The sequence below is a fragment of the Dama dama genome, chromosome 18 (assembly GCF_033118175.1).
Source record: "Dama dama isolate Ldn47 chromosome 18, ASM3311817v1, whole genome shotgun sequence".
Lineage (NCBI taxonomy): Eukaryota > Metazoa > Chordata > Mammalia > Artiodactyla > Cervidae > Dama > Dama dama.
This window is the reverse complement of record NC_083698.1, coordinates 90,821,137-90,845,951: the sequence shown is the minus strand read 5'-3', so window position 1 is coordinate 90,845,951 and position 24,815 is coordinate 90,821,137. Positions and strand designations below refer to the sequence as shown.

Below are 24,815 nucleotides of genomic sequence, written 5' to 3'. Positions count from 1 at the left end.
CCCACTCATCACAACCAGAGAAAAGCCTTCACAGCAACGAAGACCTAGCATGGCCAAAAAATATATAAAAATAAATTTAAAAAAATTTTTTTAAAGTCCTTTGAGTTTTGACTTTCAGAGCCAGTGAACTAGGTTAGTGGAAGTGCTATCTTAAAGGGGGCCCAGGGCACAGGCCACAAGCCTGGAGCAGTTTTGTTCACTGACCACCGGTGATGTCCCTGCCTGGCGAGCCTCATTCCTGGAAACCCCATCTGCATAAGGTGAGGGGAGGACCCGCTGCTGCTGGCTTCTGGGGACGGTCCAGGGCGCTTCTGATTTTGCCAAGTCTCTGGCTACAAAGGGCTGTCCCTTTCCTATGCCGGAGATGTCTGCTTTCATTTTAATTTTGCATGGTAATAGGACCAATCCCACATCATGTGAATTTGAAGTGTACACTCTCCCTTTGTGAGTATTAGAGTTAACATGCTCTTTTCTAGATTTTTGGAGCCACTGATTGAGTGCAAAATTACTGTTTTGAATCAGAGAGCACACAATACACAAATTTTTAAATCCCAACTTTTTAAACACACTGCTTGGTTTCAGAAAGAGAAACAAGCCTTTTGTTGGCACAGATATTAAGGGAACAGTACTAAAAAATATCAAAGATAGTCACATACACACACACCCCCACAGTATTCATAGGGAACACACTCTGTCTTTCCCATATGCGGCATGGAAAATGGGGCCAGAATGATCCTGCAGAAACTTCCTGAAGAAAACAGGCAGGTCAGCCATTCCCAAGCCCTAGCCTGCTGCCGCAGAAAACCCTAGCCAGGGTGCCTGCTCTTCCTTCTCTGCTCCAAAGATCCTGTGCCTTTAGGGCAGCGTAAGCGTGTAGCCCCCTCGAGGGGCTCGAGGAGTCTACTGGGCTGGGTCCTGGCACGGGGCTGGGCTCTGGGGACACCCCTTCTTTCCCACCCCGGACCCATCTGGCAGAAAGACTCCATTTATCAACCCAGAAGTCGCTTGAGCCAAATCCTAGCGCACTCCCCTACCCACTATCCCCCAGTTAATCATCTTTCCCCTTCGGTGTCTGCTTCCCCTTCCCCCAAACCCAGCCCCGGAGCCACCCGTGAGCCTCCTCCGCAGGGGATTCCAGGATCTGCATCATTCAAGCAGCTTTTGAAAACAAAAACCACCTAACCGAGGGGGAGGTCTTTGTTCTTTCACCGGGTTTACTCGGTTTATGCAATTCAATTCCCACCGGTACCCCAGGTCTGCAAATTTCTCCTTCCAGCACTGGGAGCGGGGCCTCTTCATTCCTGCAGACTTATGTTCCTGGCCCAGTGCTAAGCACTCTCCCTGCATTTTATCTTAGATAAGTCTCATAGGAACCCTCTGGGCTAGGTGGTGTTATCCCTGTTTTACAGATGGAAAGAGCTGAGGTACATGGAATAACGTGCCCAGGGTTTTACAGCTAATAGATGGGCATAGCTAGGTTTTGAGCTCAAGTCGGTTTTAAATTGAAGCCCTAAATTTTCATTGTTTTTCTTAATGGAGCAAGAGTAAGAACAATAATAATACTGAGCAAAGTATTTTCTCCAAACTACTTTCAGAAGCAGACCTGACAATTACCAGTTCTGTGATCTCCAGCAAGTTTCTTAAGCCTTTTTCAGTCAATTCCATACCTACAAAACGAAGCTGAAAACATCGCTATTGCGAAGAATAAATGACTTAATATATGTAAAGCCCTTAGAACACCAAGTGGCACATATGATTAATCTTTCAATATTTTGTCTTGTTTTGCATTTCTTTTCCCATCACCTCCGTTCACAAGTGAGGTCGGTTTAGAAAAGCTGAGCAACTAATTAGTCCAGATTGCTGGGTGCAAACCCTATGGTGCAAACCCTATAGCGCAGACCTGCTCATAAACCATGCGCGATGCTGACCCGCCCGCAAGTGAGTTGCACCTGGCAGGTAGGAGACGCGCTCCTCAGGCTTTGCAACAAAACGCTCTGCAGCCGGGAGGCCTGGAGCGCTCTTGGAGAACACATAGCCTTGGGGGCCTTCTAGCCCTGGATCTGAGCAAAGAGGAACTCGGCAGTGTTGGGGGGATCCCGCCAGACCCGCCTCAAAAGTATCGCGGGAGACACCTGCGCTCCCGGGCGGGCGGGCGGCCAGAGGGCCGGGGGCGGTCTGGTGCCGGGAATCACCCCAGCTACCGCGCCTCCCGGCGCTCACGCTCACATCCCCCCTCCCCTCCGCCCCGAGCAGCCCGCCAGGAGCCCGGAGCCCGGAGCCGGGAGCCGAGAGCCGGGAGCTGGGAGCCGGGAGCCGGCCGCGCTCCCCCGCCCGCCGCGCGCTAGGGCGGAGTTTCCTCCTCGGCTCATTGTTCTCCGCCCAGCGCCGCCCCGCCCGCGCGCTCCTGGGGAAGGGGAGGGGAGGGGGCGGGGGCCGGCGCGGACGGGACCGGAGTCGCCGCAGCCGCCGGCCGGGCCGCAGCCGCGCAGACACCGCCCGCGACGCAGCCGCCTGCCGCTCCTCTGCCGCCTGGCTCGGCGCCTCGGCCGGCTCTGCCGCAGCGGCCGCGAGGAGGGGCCACCGGGGCGCGACTCGGGACGCTCGGGCCACCGCCCGGCCGTCCGAGCCACCGCCAGGCCTCGCGGAGAGGCGCCCACACGCTCCCGCCGTCCGGACCCTTGGCCAAGCCCGCAGCCACCTGCTCCGCGCCCGCGCCTAGGACACGATGCGCTCCGCGCTGGTGCTCCTGGCGCTTTTGCTGCTTGCGCCGCTGCCGCTCTTCGGTGATGGTGAGTGATGGTGGCTCGGGCTCCACCGGGAGTCCCCTTGTGCCGGTGCGCCCCCGGCCAGGCCGGCTGCTGGGAAACGCGCCCTGCCTCGTGGCGGGACCCGGGAGCAGCCCCTGCGCGCACTACTAGCCGGGGCCCCACGCGGAGCCCTGACCTTGCACCAGCCAGGCCCCTTCCCGCTCCCGGAGGACGCCGCAGGTGCCGGGACCCGAGCGTGGGTCGTGCGGGTCTCCACGCGGGGGGAGTTGCGATGGGCTCTGTTCGGGCAAACGGGCGCGCCGCGCTGAGTGAGTCGGGGCTTGGGACACCGCGAGCCTCCAGCTTCCGCTCGACCCCCAGCGTCTGGTCACTTTTTTCTCCGCGTTGGAGCCGATAAGGGACGGTATTGTGTCGCCGTTAATTCCAGGCAGAGCGGCAGGCTGGGAGCTTATGAGGAAGTCCCCGAAGCAGGTGACAAACCTCCAGTAACGGCCTTTGAGGCCATGTGTTTCGCGTTCTGCCGAGTGGTTTTTCCGAGCTTCGTGTGCTCATCAGCTCACTTGAACCTGTGCTGGGGCAGGTGGAAAGGGAATAAGTGGATTTTCCACAATCCCGGACTCAGTGGGGCCCCAGCCTCCAGGGCACCAAGGGAACAACCCCCTTCTCTATGCATGGCCAGGAAGGTGAGAGTTCCTCCCAGCGCTTTGTAGAGAAAAGAATCTCTCTCTCATGAAACGGGCTTGGACTGTGCCGTAGAAACATCTCCCCTATTTCTTCTAAAGGTGAAAATCTGGTGGGACAGGTACTGTCCCAGAGTCCCTAGGAACACTAGGAGTCTCAGCCCCAGGATAGAGAAGCATTTCTTTCTTGCCCACCTTAGCAGGTGTCTGCAGGGACAGAGAGCCCTGTTTCCACTCTACAGTCAGGAGGACTGTGGTGAGTTGAGACAGAGAGGGGACCTTCTTCTTGGTAGGTGCTGCCTTTGGGACTAAAGTCTCAGGGGAAGGGTGGGGGGGCATGGCAGTGCAGTCTATTTTCTTCGTCACAGGGAACTTTGCTTGTGGGAAGGGGCTGGCGCTCAAGGAGCAAGTAGGTTTGGGCATCCTCCAGGGAGCGGCCCTGAGACTCCACAGCCTGGCCTGAAAAGAGTGAGTGGGTGAAGTGAAGGGGTGACGCCTGGAGGAGGGATTCCAGTGTGAGGAACAGTCAGGACAGCTCTGAGGATGGCAGTCACCGCAGATTTGCACAACCTGCAGGGTTGAGAAGATGCAGGAGTGGGGCGTCTCTCCTCAGCCCTGCTCTCAGGTGGATGGACCTCAGTGTGGACCCGACGCTCACCCTTTCTGCTAGAAGCCTCTTAGCACCATCCAGAAGGGAGATGGGCTGTGTCAGGAAGGCGAGGGTAGTTCCCAGTGCCTCTGAGCTTCAGGAGGCTGAGCTTGAAGGAGAAGGTGGAGGCTGTGGGATGAGACCTCTGTTCCTCTGTCCTAAGAGGCCACTCTGTCTGGAGCCACCCATAAAATGGGAAGAGCTCCAAGCCCAACTCCTTACTGGCTTCGAGACTGGGACTGTCTTCCTTGGTACCTGTGCACTACCCAGAAACCCTGTCTCTTCCAAGAAGCCCTCCTCAAGCCTAGCATGGGGCATGGAGTATGGTAGGAACTCCATCTGTGGTAAAGAAAAGAGGAACCATAACCTTGCTTCCTCTCCCACCAGCAAATCACCTGGACTTTCTGAGCCCAGGTCTCCAGTTCCTAAAATGCTACTATGGTATGCAGTGATAATGGGAAGTGCTTTGAAGAGTGTTAGCTGGCAAGGGACTGTCACTATTAATAGTATTATTTGCTATGTTGAGACCAGAGAAGGCTGAAGGGTGCAGGCTTGGTGTTTAGTGGCTGTGGCAGAGTTAGGAAGATCCCCTGGAGAAGGGAATGGCAACCCACTCCAGTATTCTTGCCTGGAGAATCCCATGGACAGAGGAGCCTGGTGGGCTATAGTCCATGGGGTCTCAAAGAGCTGGACATGGCTGAGCATGCCATAGGGACCCAGTAAGGACTGCTCGCTCTCTGCTCTTCTCAAGGTATGGCTGGCTGAGTTGCAATCATCTGGGAGGGTGAACCCCCAAACTGCTGAAATCCTGTGATTTTAGTTCTAAGCAAGGTTTCAAGTAGAACAAACGAATTATATCCGACAGGGCCCTGGGAGCTTACCTTCTGTTGTAGGTGGGTCACACAGCATCAGCAGCATCTGACCCGATGCCGACAACCCATTAGACCCTTTTCTGGTTTGATATTCAGTTGGTTGAACCATATGGCAAATTGTTCCTCTCAACCTGGTTCCACATCTGTAAGATAGAATGAAAGAGCTAGGGAACATCCAGTGTCACTGTGACATTTCTGGGCTCTTGCCGAAAGGACAGGTTGACTGAGCACTGTCTTAAGGGTCTGTCTGATTATGTCATTCGATGGATGAATCTTAGGCAAGGGAAAGGCAGCTAGAGGTGGTTGAAAACACTGGAACTTTGGATCAGACAGGCTTATATGACCGAAGACCAGATAGTGAACCTCTTTGAGTCTGTAAAAAATAACAACAAATCTCCATCTTGCAGGTTGTTCTGAAAATGAGAGATAACATATTAATGAGTTTGCCATTGTGCCCAACTCACCGTCAGAACTCAAAAACTCCTGGCTATTATGATTAATAAACCGTACATCCTCTGCCCCCAGCATCAGGATTCTGCTAATGTTTGTGGGTGTCCATTGCTAAGCAGTAATAAAAAAAACTGAAGCTTAAAGTGCCACGTGGTGTGGTTTTGAAAGGGCAGCATGTGTGGAGAAGAGGCAGGATTTGGGAAGGGGTGATTTGGGCAAAGTGAGGCAGGGGTTATAAAGGAATTTTATTTTATTTTTTAATTAATTAATTTTTTGGCTCCCCCCCCCCCCCATGCGACATGCGGGACTTTAGTTCCCTAACCTGGGATCAAACCAGTGCTGTCTGCATTGGGAGCACAGTCTTAACCACTGGACCACCGGGAAAGTCCTATACGGGGATTTTAAAATAAAAGGGTCAGCAGGGGGTGGGAGATCCTTCCTAGGGTGGCCCGAGGCAGAATGAATTGCAGGGTGTAGCGAAGACACAGATCAGAACCTGGGGATATGATGGGGGCTTCTTGAGGTGAGGGGGTCAGTGAGCTGCAGGGAGGCTTTGGGGAGGAGGTGAACTTTCAGAGCCCAGAAAGAACATTCCATGGGGTGGGGTTGGGGACAGCGGGTGTTCCAGTGAGGTGCTGTTTGGGCTTTGAGGCAGGAGTGAGCTAGACAAGGTGGGGGCGGTACTGGGAGGAGACTGGTTCCAGCAGGCTGAGAGGGAGGAGCGGAGGGCTGGGGAGGTTGAGGGAAGACTCCCAGGGACACCAGGTGGCCGCTTGGCCAGAGCTGCAGGGTGTGGCCATCAGGGAGGGACAGAGTGGGGAGCTTGGCGAGCCCAGGAGGGCCCTCTGGGGGTCGCCCCGGACCTAGAGAAGGCAGGGCACAGAGGTGGGGAGAGAGGCAGCCCCCGCCTTTGCTTTTTTTTCTCATGATTTGGAGGGAAGAAAGGGTCCTGCTGAGTAGGGTTTTGATATCTCTGCCCCAGCTTTGGAAGCCCAGAAAGGAAGGGACTTCCACCTGGGGCGAATCCCCTGGGTGGGGAGGGCTGGAACATTAACCCCCTCCGTCCTCGGGTATCACCTCTGTCGAGCTTCCCTAGAGGGAACCCAGTCCTGTCCAGGGTCTGTGAGGGCGTCTCCTCCCCCACTTGGGGAGCCCCTCAGGGCAGAGCCGGTAGCATATTCATCCCTCTTCCGGGGCCCAGTGCAGCACTGGGCACTGAGCTTAGGAATTGTTATTTGGACTGGGGAACTGGCCCCAGCCCCTGGCTTTTCAGGCTGTCCGGAAGGGGGAGGCACGAGGCCAGCTCGAACCCTGGTGGTGATGCTGGCCGCCAGACTCTCTCTGCAGCAGCCAGAGCCGGTGGAAGCAACCGCAGAGGTTCGGGACTTCCAGGCTTGGGAATACAGACCAGCCAGGCGGCTGCTGTGAGGACCACTCAGCTCCTAAGGGAAGTGAAAGGAACCCTCCGGACAGTGCTGGGCACTTCTTGGGAGGGGCGTCGGAATGTAGATGACCCTTACCCCAGGAAGGGCCGGCTTCTTCACACCCCCGGGGGCCCTCTGCAGGTCTGCTGAGTACAAGCTCAAGCCGGAGCGGACAGCCTCCCACGTCGCTGGAGGAGAGTGACCACCCTCTGCCCACTCCCTGCCCAGCCGTCCGAGCCCAAGCCTGCCTAGAGACTTCATCAGATTGAGAGGAGGCTGGAGCTCTGCCCTCAGCTCTAGGCTTACTTCCTAGCCCTGCCCGCCGTGTGGGATGCAGGGCAGGGGGCTCGGCCGGGTGTCCGTGTCCTGTTCATCCCGTCCCCGTGTAGTGGTGTGGGTCTCTGCTTGTCCTATGTCCTGTCCGCTTTGTGGGGCTGTTAGAACATCAGGTGGCAGAGGATCTCCACTCTTCGGGCCACACCGGTAGGTATTCACAGCTGTAGGTATTCTCCTGAGGGAAAACCTTCCAGAAAATCTACACAAAAGATGCATGGTAAGGAGCCTCCTATTTGCAACAGTGTAGTCCATAACATACCTTCAAGTAAGCAGCCTGAGGGCTGTTCAAAATAGAATTCAGTGGACAAAGGGTGGTTTCCACAGTACTTCTGAATAACCCAGAAAATCAGAGAACACATAATTCTAGAGCAGGGAGCCTTCTGGAAATCATCTTCTACGCCGCCTCGTGTTTTCAGATGAGGGGATGAACTTGCTTAAGTTCCCTGGGACTCCCGCTGGTAGCTTCTTAGGGACATGTGTGCACGTGCGTGTCTGCAGCCACAGCCACTAGTAAATGGGCTCAACCTCAGGGCTTATTCTTCCCTGGGCATCAGAGAAACTCCCTCCGACCCTGTGAAGGCAGGGCTGCGTGGTTGGTGGTGACGTCTCTGCTGGGTGCCCAGAATCTCTCCCCACCCCTCCTCTGGCCAGGTAAACTGAGGCTTGGAGCCACTTTGTCACTCAGGAGTTAGGCTCCCCTGTCACAGCGCTGGCCCCACACGTTGTGACTGCGTGTCTTGTTTTCCATTGCCTGGGCGCCTCTGGTGTCCGCAGCATGGAGTCAGAATCCAGAACAAAGAGCAGGTGAGAAGTGATTGTTCGAGGACTAGTGCACAAATGCAGCATCATCTAGAGATTCAGGAGTGGCCCCTCGCCACATGTCCCCTCCCCACGTGCCCCCACCCCACGTGCCCCCACCCCACGTGCCCCCACCCCACGTGCCCCCACCCCACGTGCCCCCCCACCAGCCCCCATCGCACGCACCCCCTCCCCACGCGCCCCCTCCCCACGTGCCCCCACCCCACGTGCCCCCACCCCACGTGCCCCCACCCCACGTGCCCCCCCACCAGCCCCCATCGCACGCACCCCCTCCCCACGCGCCCCCTCCCCACGCGCCCCCTCCCCACGTGCCCCCACCCCACGTGCCCCCACACCACGCGCCCCCTCCCCACGCGTCCCCACCCTGTGCTCTCATACAGACGCTGCCGTGGCCCACTCCCACAGCCGGCACAGATCCCCAGCCTCTTGGCCTCCCAGCCACCCATCCTCCCACCATCCCCGCCCCTTGCCCTGGCACGCACCACCACCACCCTCTCTTCCTTTGTAGCCTTACCCCCTTCGGGTCAGCCACCTTCAACTTCCCTAGGGCCAGGGCGCAGGGTGGCACCCTGTCCGCCAATTGTCATGGCCGGAAGGCTGTGGGCCTCAGCCCAGGGGGGAGAGAGTGTGGAGGAACGTCCATGTGGGGCTGGCCATGCAGCTCCGGCTTGGGGTACAGAGGACCCTCTCAGAGCTGGACCCCTGGAGATGCATGGGCTGACCTGGGAGCCCACAGTTGTCTGACCTCTAACCTTCCAGCTCAGGTCAGCATGGAAGGGACAGTGGGAAGGCCAGGACACTTTGTAATTCTTCAACTGAACATAGGCAAGGTGGGGTTGAAGCCATGCCCCCTTTGCAGCAGAAATTCATGGAGCTCTGTCCGAGGGATCCCTCCATCTCCATCTGGTCTGATTCCTGTGCTAATCTGCTTGGATCCTGGTGACTGGAGTGAGAGTTTCCAGCCAGGGCCACAGAACTTGCCTATGGACAGCCTCTATCGCACAGATTATTCCAGAGATGGGAAATGGAGGCCCCAGGCACCAAGGGCCACAGTAGATCACATAAGCAGCTCTTATTCCCAATGTCCACCTGCCTCATCTGCCATTTCCTTCAGCTCTCCACTGCAGTGCCACCTCCTCAGAGAAGCTTTCGGGCCTCCACACCCCCATCCCTTCTCCCCTGAGACTTTTCTCCATATCTCCTGATGGGCATGCATTTCTTTGTCTTTCCCCTGAGTTCCACAGGGCAGGGACTTCTGCTGGTTAATGCTATAGCCTTAGCACCCACAGTAGTACCTGGCACATAGTAGGTATTCAATAACTATTTACTGAGTGAGTAAGTGAGCAAGAGGCAGAGTGAGCTGCGTTAGAACCTGAAATCTTGTCTGCCAGTTCTGGCTCTCCAGCTATGAGGCTCCTGACCTGACTCCAGAAGAGAGGCAGGTAGTAGGGAGGCTGGCCTCATCCGTGGAGGAATGGATGCAGAGACAGGAGGGCAAGCTGCCTTGTGGTCCAAGGTGGCTACTCAGGCTCCAGTTGTCAGGAGAAAAGAACAAGAAGGCTGCAGCTTTTCTGCTAGAAACCACACACACCCCATCCAGTTGCAGTTTGTTGAATGAAACCTGGTCCTATGGTCACATGTAGCTGCAAGGGAAGCAGGAGGAGCAAGCTTTATTTCAGGCAGACATGTGCCTAAACAACAAACAGTGCTTCTGTTGTGAAGACGTGAAAGATGATGGATATTGGAATAGGTCCCTGGCACATGGTATCATAGTCCTGCTCACTGGTTTTCTCTGCCCTCAGTCCTCATCTTGCAGAAAGGTCAACTTTGCATCTACCTGCACAAGTGAAACAAGCAGTTGGCCCCCAAGACCTGAGGCTTTGCCACCTTCTGGCTCAGCCAGGTCTGGCGTGGTCCTTGTTTTTTGTGGCTCCAGCCTTTTTGTATTGATGGAGCAGCTCCTTGTGATACTCAGGGAAACCCAGCTCCCTCCCTCTCCAGTCTCAGCCACGAGCTGCACCAGTGAGCCAGGTGCCTTGGAGTCTTCCCATGAGCAGGGCCTCAGCCAGGGCAAGCATGGGGGGGCTCCTGTCCCCCACATTTCTCTGGATGGGAAAGAAGAGTTTCTGTGCCCCATGCTCCTCTTCCCACCTCAGCAAGGCTAGTGCAGGGCAGGGGGAGGTACCGTTCTTAGGACTTTGGTCCATGGACACTTGTGAGAACAGCAGCTGGAGGCCAGTGACACTTAAACCCAGTGGAGAGGTTCTGTGAACTGTTTTAGGGGCCTCCAAGAGGTTGGGGTGCACTCCTGAAGGGGAAATCTAAGACTAGGTCAGGTTGGAGGGATCCAATTCCTATCCCATTCACTTGGTGAGGCTCTGCATTTATCTGTTCTATAGGGTTGGTCTCCAGAAAAGAAGTCCTTTGAGAGAAGTTCTGTCTGTAGTCAAAGAGAAGAAAAATAGAAATCTCCTGGCATAATGCCCCAGGCTTCAAAGGCAGAAGCTTGAATCCCAAGTGGCTCAGTAGTAAAGAATCCACCTGTCAATGCAGGGGTTCTCTGGGTCGGGAAGATTCCCTGGAGGAGAAAATGGCAACCCACTCCAGTATTCTTGTCTGGAGGGGTTCTGTGGACAGAGGAGCCTGGCAGGCTGTAGTTCATGGGGTCACAGAGTTGGACATGACTGAGCAGCTGAGCACATTGTCGCTTACTAGCCTTGTGATTTCAGACTTGTTTCCTGGCCTGTGTTTCCTCCTGCCTTCCTCAGGGAGGGTTGAATATTTCAGATGTCATGTCAGTGATGGGCCTGACATACTTTAGTTTTATTTCTTTGATTGGCTTCAGCTCTAGCCCAAGGTGAGGTGTGATGAAACAGACCCTGCCACTGCCCCCTCCCAAACTGGTGCATCTGCCATGGCCTCGCTGGGCTGAGCTTTCTCCTCCGTGACCTTTTCCCACTGAGCCACTGCAGCCAGGCCACTCAGGATGAGGGCCCCAGTTCTGTGGGATTAGTTTTACACCATGGTCCTGGATGAGGGTGGTTAGGGTGTGCTTAGCTAAGAAGGATCTCTGATGGTCAGGTCCCTTCCTTCCTAGTTCCCACCCAGGTGCTCCTCACCCCACCCTTAGGGGGCATTGCCCTTCACCTTTGGGCTTCAAGTCAAAACAGGCTTTCCTGAAGCCCCTTAGATCCTGACCCTGGCAGCTTCCGAGGTTCTTCTGCCCATCACCCTGTGAAATGGAGTCTCCCATCACATGGCTGTTTTTCCTTCAAATTTTATTTAGCTATAGCTGATTTACGATATTGTGTTATTTTCAAGTGGACACTTCAGATTCTTTCCATTATCGGTTATCAGTTAAACGTAGTTCCCTGTGTTTTTACAGGAGGTCCTTGTTCTTTATTTTTCATATAGTGGTGCTTATGCTTAGTTGCTCAGTTGTGTCTGACTCTTTGCGACCCCATGGGCTGTAGCCCTCCAGGCTCCTCTGTCCATGGGATTCTCCAGGCAAGAATCCTGGAGTGGGTTGCCATGCCTTCCTCCAGGGGATCTTCCCGACCCAGGGATTGAATCCACATTTCCTGCTTTCCAGGCAGAGTCTTTATCCACTGAGCCACCCAGGAAGCCTTTAGTCATTCAGTGGTGTCCAGCTCTTTGCGACCCTATAGACTAGCCTCTGTCCCTGAAATTATCCAGGCTAAAGTACTGCAATGGATAGCCATTCGCTTCTCCAGGGGATCTATAGTGATGCATATCTATTAATCCCATACTCCTAATTTATGCCTCCCTCCCCCTCTTCCCCTTTGGTAATTGTAAATTTGTTTCCTCTGTCTGTCAGTCTGTTTCTGCTTTGTAAATAAGTTGATTTGTACTATTTTCTAGATTACACATAGAAATAATAAATAATATTTGTCTTTGTCAGACTTAGTATGAGAATCTCTTGGTGCAAATGGCATTATTTCATTCGTTTATGGTTAAGTAGTTATCCACTGCATGTATATATATAACACACACACACACACACACACACAACATCTTCTTTATGCACTTACCTGTCAATGGACATTTAGGTTGCTTCCTGTCTTGGCTATTGTGAATAGTGCATTTCTTACTCTTTTTTTTTACCTTGCATAAGTGCTCCTCCCGCCACCCATGGTCCACTACCCTGTCCAGCATGTGGGTCTGAGTCTCTCTGTCTCAGTAGCTTCCTTTCTTCATCCATCCTCACCCTGACTCTGCGCCAAACTCCCAGCGACTCCAGCCAAGCCAACCAGTGAAGCATGCCGTTGGTCTTTCCACAGCCACCTCTATATTTTCTTTCTCCAGGGAGGGATGGAGGGGAGGCCCAGGGGTTTACAATCCAGCCTCTGATGAAAACCAGGCAACCAAGTAGTTCCTCACAAAGCAAGAGGTAGGAGGAAGATAGGAACTCCTCCCGGAGCTGCCTTTGGTTTCTCCACAATAAATGCAGTGGGCCATGACCCCGTGCCTCTGTTTACTGAGATGGTAAATCTGGGCTAGCACCATATGGGCTTTTTTTTTTTCCTTTCACAATTCAGTGAAATGAGCTGTGTCACAAACTGTCCAAAAAGAACACTAATACTCCTCAAAATATTAATAATTATGCTCTCAGTAAATGTCTGATAAATGAATAAAATATTGTTTTATGAATAAAAGGGAACCATGATCCAAAAAGTTTGGGAAATTCTGCCTACTCTGCCCCCCTTGGTGGAAAGTCAACACATACTAGGATCTGAAGTGGTCTGAGGGAGCCCTCATTACTTTTATTTAACCCCGAGTTCCTCAGGCACACGTTAACCATGGAACCTTTTCCTCTTCTCCTTCCTCTTTTTAATAGAGCATCTATTGGGGGGATGCCAATGTGAAGGTAGTGACCAACTGTCCCAGTTTACCCAGGATTGAGAGATGGTCTGGGATGGGTGGGTGACTTTCAGAGCCAAAATCCAGACAATCCTATGTAAAGATCTGTGTGTGTGTGCTCAATCATGTCCAACTGACTGTGACCCCGTGGGCTGTAGCCCCCCAGGCTCCTCTGTCCATGGGATTCTCCAGGCAAGAATACTGGAGTGGGTTGCTATTCCCTTCTCCGGGAAATCTTCCCGACCCAGGGATCAAACCTGTGTCTCTTGAGTCTCCTGCATGGCAGGCAGATTCTTTACCACTGTGCCACCTGAGAAGCCCGTGTAAAGACCTGGACCAGGTCAAATGTAAAAACACAACTGGCTGTGTCTGGGGTGTTGCAAAGCAAGATCTTCTATTTATTTACTACTTATTTGTGTATTTATTTGGCTGCCCTGAGTCTTAGTTGCAGCACACATTATCTTCATTGCGGCACTTGGCTTCCAGAGTGCAAGGGCTCAGTAGTCGCCCCCATGGAATGTGGGATCTTGGTTCCCCAGCTGGGCATCACACCCGCATCCCCTGCACTGGAAGGCAGATTCTTAACCAGTGGGCCCCCAGGGAAGTCCCCTAAGCAAGATCTTGATGTGGTGATGGAGCGGGAGCAGGCCCTGCTTCCTTAGGGGCTTCATTGGAAACTGCCTGGAAGGCTGTGGCCACTAGGAAAGCTGCTTGTACCTGAGTTTGGTCAGGATGAGTGGCATTCAAGGCTAGTGGCCTCTCCTGGGTGCTTAATGGTCAAAGCATTTCTCAGATGGAAGTTGGAGGCATCATAAGGACTGTGGTTGCACGTGTTTCTGATGTTGACCTTTCTACTCCAATGCAGGCAAACATTGTTTGCCGGTTGCTTCCAGCTTCTTTCCTGTTGTGCCTCTGCCCCTGCTGTTTTGAGCCCCTGACCCTGACATCGTGACTTCTCCATTTCCAATTCAATCTGAGTCTGTCATCCTGTCTTGAGTCTTGGAGAAGGGGGCTTCCAGAGCCAGCACCCTTAAAATGGCTCATCAGAGGCAGTGATGCTGGGACTTTCCACTCAGTGCTCAGATCTCATCCACCCTCAGGCTGTCATTTTCCTGGGATTCAGGGAACCAAATGGCTGAAAGGAGTGTGTTTTTGTCTGCTGAGTCACCTGCTTGCCTGTGCTTCCCAAGCTGCCACTGGCAGGTGAGGCCCCTGCCTTCTCCCAGGCAGGTCCATGAGCTGGGGCCCCTTGCTCAGGCAGGCTTAGTCCTGCACCCCAGCTCTAGGGGGCACTGCTGAGTAGTGTGGGCTGGGTCCCTGCCTTCCCACTGCGCTGTGCTGTCAGCCCACTCCCCAGGGCACCCCTTTACCAGAAGACCCTCAGAGCATCATGCAAGATTGCTTACCACCCGCCTCCTGCCCCCCCGCCCCCCCCACCTCGAGGTTATCCTGGTGTCAACTTCTCTGCAGATACAGTAGGTCAGGGCCCTAGAGAGCTTCTGCTATGGACAGCTAGCTTTTTGAGAGTCAGGCTCTTGTCTTTGCCTCCCCTCTCCCTCCCATCCCCCTTCCCCTACTTCCCCCTTCCCCCACTCCACCCCACCCCACCCCCACCCCCAACCCCCGCATCCTGGGAGGTTGCAAGTAGCTGGAGAAACACTTTGGCTCTGCTATGAAGCCTGGGGGCAATCTGGAATCTGATCCTGACCACACAAATTCACTTCTCTGAATTCCACGGGCAGCTGTTTCAAGACACTACCTATAAGTGCCCCTGGGGTCTCCTGACAATTAAGGTAGGTGTGTGTGTGGGGGGGGGGTGTACATGTGTTCTCATTTGTGAGTGAGGGGCTGTTACTTGTTGACTTGCCTGATGGTCTCAGCCCCAGAACTACTGGCATGCCTAATGGGAATGGATTCAAGCTTGTGGATCCATCCAGGAGGGCTTGGGGAGGGGGGAAACTGGGGAAGACTAGACATGGTAGCATGATGCTTTTGGGTCTGGTGATGGAGGTGACGGGATGGGGGGCTGTTCTCATCACAGTTGGTGGACAGCCAGTGAAACCTTGAATTCCTGGAAAATGTGAACTGCTCTCTCCTCTTCATTTCAACCCAAGTCAGATGGTTCCTCCTCCCTGTCTGAAGGCAAGGAGGGAAAGCAGGAGCTAGAACCAAGAGCGTAGGGGCATATGTCCCCCAAGAGAGACAGCCACACTGGGAATTGGACTACAGAATTCTGGTTACCAAAGGAGGTGTGACCTGGTGCCCAGGACGATGACTATCTGTTTGCCCATCTCTCCCTTGTTGGAGGGGGAATCCATGATTTCTAGGGTCCCTCTGGTCCTGACGGCTTCCTGGGTAGCTCAGCTGGTAAAGTATCTGCCTGTAATGCAGGAGACCCTGGTTCAATCCCTGGGTGGAGAAGTTCCCTTGGAGAAGGGATAGGCTATCCACTCCAGTATTCCTGGGCTTCCCTGGTAACTCAGTTAAGAATCTGCCTGCAATGTGGGAGACCTGAGTTTGGTCCCTAGGTTGAGAAGATCCCCTGGAGAAAGCGAAAGGCTACCCACTCCAGAATTCCATGGACTGTATAGTCCACGGGGTTGCAGAGTCAAACACAACTGAGTGACTTTCACTTTCACTTTCTGATTCTGACAGTATGACCCAGGAATGCAGAGGAAAGTGATGTCTGCACGGCTTCTAGAGCAGAGGACATACTCAGAATAGTCACGGAGGACTGTATACTGAGCCACATCCGGCCCTGTCTGCTCTGTAGCTCTCTGCCTCTCTCTGGCCCCTGCTTCCTCAGCCTGAGGAGTGAGCATCAACTACTCCTCTGGCTGCATCTTTAGGCATGATGCTACCACTCTAAAAGCAAAGACCAGTCTATAAGGGACCGGCCTCTCTGAAATCCTATGACCCTGGATGTGCCACCTCCAGAGCACTGCACCCACTTTCCAGATGGGAAATTCAAGGCAGGAGGATCATGGTGGTTTACCAGAGTTGGTCTTCCACTTGAGCACTTCTGTCTTAGTGCTTGAGATGTAGGGGTACCAAAGACACTTGGCCTAGACATCCAGGCTTCTGCACCCACTTGGAGGGTGGTGAGATGCAGGGAAGAGAGTGGAGAACGGCAGGGTCAGGAGCCTGTGAGGCCGAGGACGGGAGGCGGTGCCTTCTGTTCTCCACCTAGGAGAAGGAGCCCCGGGTCTGACTTCAGAATCACCCTGTGTGCCCCAGGCAATCCTGAACCCTGTCCTGACCTTTGGAACCTTGGAGGGAAACATTTCATTTTGCTCCTAGTTTCTTCTGAAAAGAAGAGCTGTGAAATCACTACATGGGGTGTGGGTGTTCACATCTTCTGTTCTGGTGACACGGAGCCTCCTTGGCTACTTTTCAGTTCAGTTCAGTTCAGTTCAATTGCTCAGTCATGTCTGACTCTTTGTGACCCCATGGACTGTAGCACGACAGGCCTCCCTGCCCATCACCAACTCCCGGAGCTTGCCCAAACTCATGTCCATCAAGTTAGTGTTGCCATCCAACCAACCATCTCATCCTCTGTTGTACCCTTCTCCTCCTGCCTTCAATCTTTCCCAGCATGAGGGTCTTTTCCAGTGAGTCAGCTTTTTGCATCAGGTGGCCAAAGTATTGGAGTTGCAGCTTCAGCATCAATTCTTCCAACGAATATTGAAGACTGATTTCCTTCAGGATTGTCTGGTTTGATCTCCTTGCAGTCCAAGGGACTCGCAAGAGTCTTCTCCAACACCACAGTTCAAAAGCATCAATTCTTCGGCACTCAGCTTTCTTTATAGTCCAGCTCTCACGTCCATATATGACTACTGGAAAAACCATAGCTTTGCCTGAACAAGCCTTTGTTGGCAAAGTAATGCCTCTGCTTTTTAATACCCTATCTAGGTTTGTCATAGCTTTTCTTCCAAGGAGGAAGCGTCTTTTGATTTCATGGCTGCAGTCACCATCTGCAGTGATTTTGGAGCCCAAGAAAATTAAGTCTGTCACTGTTTCCATTGTTTCCACATCTATTTGCCATGTAGTGATGGGACCAGATGCCATGATCTTCATTTTTTGAGTGTTGAGTTTTAAGCCAGCTTTTTCACTCTCCTCTTTCACTTTCATCAAGAGGCTCTTTAGTTTTTCTTCGCTTTCTGTCGTAAGGGTGGTCTCATGAGGTTATTGATATTTCTCCCAGCAGTCTTGATTCATCCAGCAGTGCTTCATCCAGCTCAGCATTTCACATGATGTACTCTGCATATAAGTTAAATAAGTAGGGTGACAGTATACAGCCTTGACGTACTCCTTTCCCAGTTTGGAACAAGTCTGTTGTTCCATGTCTAGTTCTAACTGTTGCTTCTTGACCCGAATACAGATTTCTCAGGAGGCAGGTAAGGTGGTCCCATCTCTTTAAGAATTTTCCACAGTTTATTGTGGTCCACACAGTCAAAGACTTTGGCATAGTCAATAAACCAGAAGTAGATGTTTTTCTGGAATGCTCTTGCTTTTTCAATGATCCAATGCATGTTGGCAATTTGATCTCTGGTTCCTCTGCCTTTTCTAAATCCTCTTGAACACCTGGAAGTTCTCGGTTCATGTACTGCTGAAGCCTAGTTTGGAGAATTTTGAGCATTACTTTGCTAGCATGTGAGATGAGTACAATTGTGTGGTAGCTTGAACATTCTTTGACATTGCCTTTCTTTGGGATTGGAATGAAAACTGACCTTTTCCAGTCCTGTGGCCACTGCTGAGTTTTCCAACTTTGCTGACATATTGAGTGCAACACTTGCACAGCATCATCTTGTAGGATTTGATATAGCTCAACTGGAATTGACCCCTTGACTACTACTTTTTGGGGGTGACTTTTCAGTCATTTGGATACCGGGCTGTGGTCGGGCCTGACCCTGATTCCTGATTCACTTCCTAGGCGGGGTGAATAGGAAACTGAGCTTCCTTGACTGGGCTCTAAGGTCCAAACATGAGGACAACTTGGCTTTGTTTAAAAGGAACGTGGCTTTTAACTTTTCCTGCAGGCCTTGGTGGGGGACAGGGGGCGGGGCTCGCCCTCAATTGTTCAGCCATATTCATTTGGGAGAATTGTTTGTTCTTTTAAGCAGCACCCGACCAGACCCCCACTCCCCCCCAGCCAATCCTCCAACACCAAAGAAATCCAGATTTCCTGCTCTACAAGGGGAGGAGTAGTCTGCCTTTCCCCTGCGTCTCTGGGCCAAGTGCAGAGCAGAGTCATGGGTGATGGGGTTGGGGCTTTATTTAACCCACTTTGTAGAGTTAAGTGGGGTTTCAAGCTGGGAGCAGACTGACCTCAACTCCTACCCACCCCTGCTCTCCCAAAGCGCTGCACATTTAGTCTGGGGACCGCGTTCTAACGTGGATTTTCCTGCAGCAAGAAAGATGCAGGTGTTATTCCTGGAAGGGGAGGCTTCTCTCCAGGACAGGAAAAAAAAAAAAGTTTGGAAATTTGGAAAGCTGAGCCTGCAGCCTTCACCTTCAGCTTCCAGCAGGCGGAAACCTGTCATTCCCTGGGAAAATCACAGGCCACCTTTCACAGAGCTTGCTCCCTGGCTCCCAGCGGCCACCGGCGCACCGTTGGTGCGGGACTTCCCTCTGGCTCCTGGTCCTCGTTTTGTTTTGGGGCCAGGAGTGGCGACTGGTCCCTGGCGGAGGTTTCCAGGGGCAGCTGAGAAACCCGAACACATCTGCGATTTTCACGGCTTCGGGAGGGGGGAGGGTGGCCGTGGGAATGACAACGTGCTCCCGCGGAAAAATATTTACCAGGGTTGTTTTTGAACTGGCTGCTGAGGAAGGAGTTGGATGCCAAATGCGCTCCTGCTTTGGCTGCATCCCAGGACCAGCGAGCAGCAGGTGCGGTGCGGGGGTGGGGGTGGGGAGCAAGGGCAAGGAGAATGTGGGCCTGCAGGGGGAGCGGGGAAGAGCCACCGCCAGGGACAGACCCCCGCCCCCAACTAAAGTCCTGCTTTGCAGGCTGTGCCTGTACCTCCCCAGCCCGGGGCTCCATTACAAGGAGCATCATGAGGGCACCTCCCCCACACCGGATCGGGGAGACCCATTTGGGACCCTGCTCAATCTGGTGGCTCAGTGTCTGGTCAGTAAGACAGGCGCAGCAGTGCTGCTTATAAGCTTCAGAGTCATGAGGATACATGGTTTCTGATAGTGGTTGGTAGAAAACTGCACCGTGAGAAGGGAGAGGAAACACATACTTACCATGCCCTTGGCCTCAGACGTGGCACAGGTGCAGCAGGACGTGAAGACCCCCCCCCTCCCCCCGTCCCCCCTTTCTCGAGCTCTGGGCACAGCGTCTGTGGCTCCAGCAGGCTCTTGGCACGGTGGTCAGCCCGCCTTCCCATTCCAGCAGACCTCTGAAGAATTGGAGTATTTTGACATCCCCCCTCAATGCTTAGACATTTTAAAAACGTTCACTTTGTTCTAAGGGAGGCCTTTCTCTTTCCCCTGACCGGTAGACCAGGCCCCCCCAGGAAGCCCCAGGCTCACTCAGGACCCGGGTCGCCCACCCTCTAAGCTCCTTCTCCTAGTGGAGGCTTGTACATCACACTCAGGATCCTTGAAACAGATCTTAAGGAGGAGCTGAAGGCTCTCTGCCCTTTTCCCAGGGTGCTGTCCCATCGTCCTGACCTTTGTACGGGAGCCCAGCTCCCCGGCGATGCCCGTCAGCCGGGCATTACCCCACCCACCGCAGGTCAGTGGGTTGGCGGCCGCTGGGCCGGCTGCCCGCTCACACAGATCAGGCTTCACATGGTCGGCAGCAGGCCGCGGGATTAGGAGGCCCGGGTAGGGTGTTGTTTTAAGGGGGTTAGTCCGTCTTTCCAGCACAGGAGGAGCTGCGGCCCCACCACGAAGCCGGACACACCTGTTTCCAGCCTCCCTGAGGCGCAGCAGTGAGGGTGGTCAGAGGCGGGAGGCTGGTCCAGGCCGGGCACCTCGATGGGGGGCGCGGAGGAGGAATCAGGAGGGACAGCACGCGCTCAGGTAGAGATGGGCTGACGTCCTGGGTGACCAGAGCTGACGAATTCCAAGCTCTCCTCTTACCTCTGTGCCATCAGCAACAGGATCATGAGTAATCCAGAGAATGCGTTTTGAAGCGTCTTGTTACACGGTTGGGGTGGGGTTCGGCCCTCTGACCCCACCTGGAGAGCGTCTGCTGGGGGTGGGGTGGGGGTGTGCAGCCAGCTCTGGCCTGGGGTTGTCACTAGGAGGGATCAGCAGAGCTTGCTGAAGGCCCCCTGCACTAGCCTGGGGGATGGGGTGGGGAGATGAGAGCAGGGCTGCCCGATAGCAGGTCTCCTGGCTCCCCACCCTGCTCCTGCCCCTCCAAACCTTCAAGGCCCACGGCACTGGAAGCGCACTCCTGAGTGACAGCCCGCCAGTCGGGGAGTGGGTCTGGGGCAACAGCCAAGTAGAGTGGTCCACTCGGGGAGGGCCTGAGATTCTGCCTGACTCTGGGACCCGGGTGGCAAGGAGGCACTCAGGAGGTGGGCCCGGGGCCAGCCCTCCTGGCCTCTCCCTGCGCTTGGTGGGGCCCATCCATGCAGCTCAGCCTCCACACGGACCTGCCCGAAGCACGGCCCATGCCCCAGGGCCTGCGCCGAGGCCACCGCAGTGCCCACGGGCAGCAGGACAGGCAGACACAGAGAGCAGAGTACCACACTGTGGGGAGGGGACGGTCCACACCTACACGCCACAATGAATCACACTAATGAAATGCCGATGGAGTGAAGCCAGACCCCAGAGTCACACTGTATGATGTCATTGATCCAAAATTCCAGGCCAGGCAAAAATGATCTCTGATATTTAAAGTCAGAAGAGAGGTTGCCTTGGGGCTGGAGAGTGACTGGAAGGGAACAAAGGGAAGGCTTTTAGATGAGGTGTCCTCTTCCGCCATCTGGGCGCTGGTTGTCAGCGCCCCGTCCTCCCCTGTGATGTGTGATACGTAACTCTTCAGTGAGACCTTGTTAAAACAGAGGGGCAGGGGGCTGTCCCCCGAGGCTCTCCTGATGGCACACGGCAGGAGATACCTGAACCCACAGAAGCAGATGATCGGTAGTAGCCAAAACCCCGGGGCCCCAGGCAGACAATTCCGGTGGGCCAGCCCGGGAGAGAAGCTCTGTGGACGGGAGCAACCAGCCCCTGAGAAGAGAAAGGGAGCCAAGTTGGGTGCTGCTGACCTGGGCGTTGGGCTGGCCAGTGTCTACCCGAGCCCCGCCCCTGCCCCCAGCTGTCACTGGCCATTGCCCTCAGGGTCAGAGGAAGTTTGAACCAGGGGCCCCATCCCTGGGAACACTAGTGCTGTGCAGATTACAGGGCACGAAGGGTATGACCGTGGCTGCCTCCACAGCATCGCTCATACATGGAACAGTATACTTAATGGGGTCCACAGCTCTATAAAAACCTAGCCTGCTAGCCCCCAGACCCAGGAGGGGTCGTGTGCATCAGGGGCCACAAACTGCAGCCTCGCTGCCTGGGTCTGTATAAATATAGTTTTATTGGAAAGCAGCCACGTCTGTTTATTCACACACTGCTTGTGCTTGCTGTCGGGCTACAGTGGGGTTGGGTAATTGTGACCGAGACTGTGTGGCTAGCAAAGTCTGAAATACTTAACTCTGTACTTTCCTGGGGGTCCCGTAGCTAAGACTCCCAACGCAGAGGGCCTGGGTTCCGTTCCTGGTCAGGGAACCAGATCCCAGCCGCTGCAACTGAGACACAGCACAGCCAAATAAAGAAAGAAATGTTAAGAAAAATCTCCGTGTTTTACAGTTCCCTGTCACAATATCATTATCCTACAAATGGGAGTCAGGGCCCAAGAAGTGCAAATGTCTCGCCCAGGTAGTAGCATGCCCCCACCCCCATCTAGAGCCAGCCCCTGACTCCTAGCCAGCTGTTCTTCCTCAGCCCCACACCCTGTGTTAGGAGGCCTAAGCCACCTGCGCACTTTGCACAAGGTAGATACCATTTTCCACCTTGTTTTCTTAATAACAGAAACTTCCTTTGAGTTTTTTCTGTCAAAGCCCCGGCCCTCAGTTGATAGTATATTTTATTTTTATTGAAGTATAATCAACTTACAATATTGTATTTATTTCTGTTGCATAGCAAAGTGATTCAGTTATACATACATATATATGCATTCTTTTTTCTAGATTCCATATATGAGTGATATTGTATTTGTCATTCTCTTTCTGACTTATTTCACTTAGTATGATGATCTCTAGGTCCATTCATGTTGTTGCAAATGGCATTATTTCGTTCTTTTTTATGACTGAGTAATATTCCATTCCTTAAAAAGAGTGAAATCCATTTGCAGCAACATGGACGTAGCTAGAAATTATCATACTAAGTGAAGTAAGTCAGAAAGAGAAAGACAAATACCATAAATATCACTTATATGTGGACTCTATTGAAAATGTATATGCATGTACAACTGAATCAGTCCGCCAACAAATATTCCATCGGGGCTTCCCTGGTGGTTCTGCAGTAAAGAATCTGCCTGCCTGTGCAGGAGACATGAGTTCCATCCCTTGGTTGGGAAGATCCCCAAGAGTAGGAAACAGCAACCCACTCTATTATTTTTGCCTGGGAAATCCCATGGACAGAGGAGCCTAGTGAGCTTCAGTCCACGGGGTCACAAAGAGTTGGACACAGCTTAGCAACTAAACAACAACAACATTCCATTGTACCTGTGTACCACATCTTTATCCATTTATCTACTGATGGACATATAGGTTGTTTCTATTTCTTGCCTATTGTGAACAGTGATGCTATGAACATAGGGGTACATGTATCTTTTCAAATTACAGTTTTGTCTGGATACATGCCCGGGAGTGAGATTGCTGGATCATATGGTGTCTATTTTTAGTTTTGTGGGGAGCCTCCATACCGTTTCCCATAGTGGCTGCATCAACTTACATTCCCACCAACAATATCTGAGGGTTCCTTTTTCTCCATGCCCTCTCCAGTATTTGTTATTTTAGACTTTTTAATGATGGCCATTCTGACCAGTGTGAAGTGATACCCCATTGTCATTATGATGTGCATGTCTCTACTGATTCAGTGTTGAGCATCTTTTCATGTGCCTCTTTGCCGTCTGTATGTCGTCTTTGGAGAAATGTCTATGTAGGTCTTCTAGTCAATACATCTTAATACGTGAGTTGCCCACCTTCTTCACCCAGAGTCAGACGCTTACTCAGACTCTTTAATCATCACCCACATCCCTCAGGATTGGGCTGGGGAAGGAAGCAGAAGTTTCACGGAAACTTTGTTTTGAAACTTGAAGCTTTGTTTCACAGAGAAGGAGGAAGCCTAGACTGCGGGGGTGGGGGGGTGGCGTGCCCAGCATCCCTTACCTAACCCACCGCCCCCCCACCCCACAACCATGTGGTCCCTAACACCAAACCCTGGGGCCGGAGCCCAGTGGGCCTTAAACGGCTCTCCCAGGAGGGAGGCTCAGGCTGCCAGGCTTTCCCAGTTGCCTCTGGGGTGGCGGGGCAGCCTGCAGGAAAGCCCCTGCTTCTCTACTTTCTCTGCTCTGCCTCTCCCTCAGGCTTCTCCGTCCCGGTGAGGAAACACTTCCCTGGAGCCAGGCCACACCCCGGCCTCCGGTTCCTCTTCCTTCTCCAAGAAGATTCTGGCTGACCCCCTGGCCTGAGAATTCACTGGACCACAGTCACCCTGGTGCTGTCGTCTCCCCCACGCTACATGCCAGGCCTCACTGGGAAAGCTGGGGAGAGCCTCACATGCCCCCTTCCACGTCACCGTCCGCACTGACACGAGCATCTCAGGGGAGATGGTGGGGACCTGACTTGGCAGGGATCTGAGACTCCCCCGCTCCCTTGGAATTCCTGAGCACTTCCCATGTGTGCTCACTGCTCTCAATGCCTGGAGGTGTGGGAATCACCCTCCTCCACTTTTGACAGAAGGGGAAACTGAGGACTAGAGTGAAGGCACGTGCCTGGCACATGACCAGGGCGTGGTGGAGCACGGCTTGAACCCAGTGGGGGTGGGCTCCCAGCTGCAGGCTCTTAACCCCGCCCCACCTCCCCCCCACCACCGGTCCCACTTTCAGGGTGAGGGTGGGGGGAAGGGGTGTGTCCACATCAGAGCCGCCTGCCTCAGGCTCAGGCCACATGCCAGGTGTAGGGACAGGAAAGAAGGAAGAACTGCTGGCCTGGAAAAGAGGAGGAGCAGGTCCTCTAGCCACAGTGCCCTCCCCCGTGACGAACAAGGTGCCCAAGGGGAGCCGGGAGATACCCGTGCTGGACAGTGGCAGTCCTCTCCGGCGCTGGGACACCACCAGACAGGGCCCCACCCTGGGAGCAAGTGTCAAGCAGGCCAGCTGAAACAAGCTGATAAGGGCAGAACAATTCCAGATTTGAAGAATGCCTGGAAGTATCTCCCCGAGGGGTTAGCTCTGAGTCCCTCCGGGAGAGGCAGTGCAGAGGAGCTGGGCCTGATAACCCCCTGGGCTGCTTTCTGTTGTGCCGAGGCATCAGAGGGTCAGAGCTGTCAGGCCCTGGGGGAGGGACAGGGCGGATGGAGCCTGGCCAGAACCTGTGGGTGCACTTGTCTGCCTGACCGCTTGGCCTGACGGGGACAGTGAGGGTGGCCTAAACAGCAGACCTGCCAGTCTCACAGTTCGGGGGGCTGGAAGGTCTGAGATCAGGGTGGCGCCAGGGTGGGCTCCTGGTGAGGACCCTCTTCCTGCCTGGCAGACGGCCACCTTCCGGTGTGTCCTCACGCGGCAGAGATGGAGGAAGCTCCGGTGACTTCTCTTCTGTCGTGGGGCCCCAACCCCCAACACCATCACACCGAGGGTAGGGCTTCAACATCCAAGTTGAGGGGAAGAGAGATCTTCAGTCCCAGAACACCCCTTATGCCAGGAA

General features: G+C 53.8%; 1 protein-coding gene across 1 annotated transcript in view; it reads left to right on the top strand.

The window, feature by feature from the left end:
• Positions 1–2,590: 2,590 nt before the first annotated feature.
• PODXL (podocalyxin like) overlaps positions 2,591–24,815 on the top strand; it is a 50,539-nt gene continuing 28,314 nt past the window's right edge. Inside the window, exon 1 of the mRNA XM_061165824.1 lies at positions 2,591–2,789. Coding sequence (XP_061021807.1) covers positions 2,726–2,789 — 64 coding nt within the window. The 5' untranslated portion in view covers positions 2,591–2,725. The remainder of the gene's footprint in view (positions 2,790–24,815) is intronic.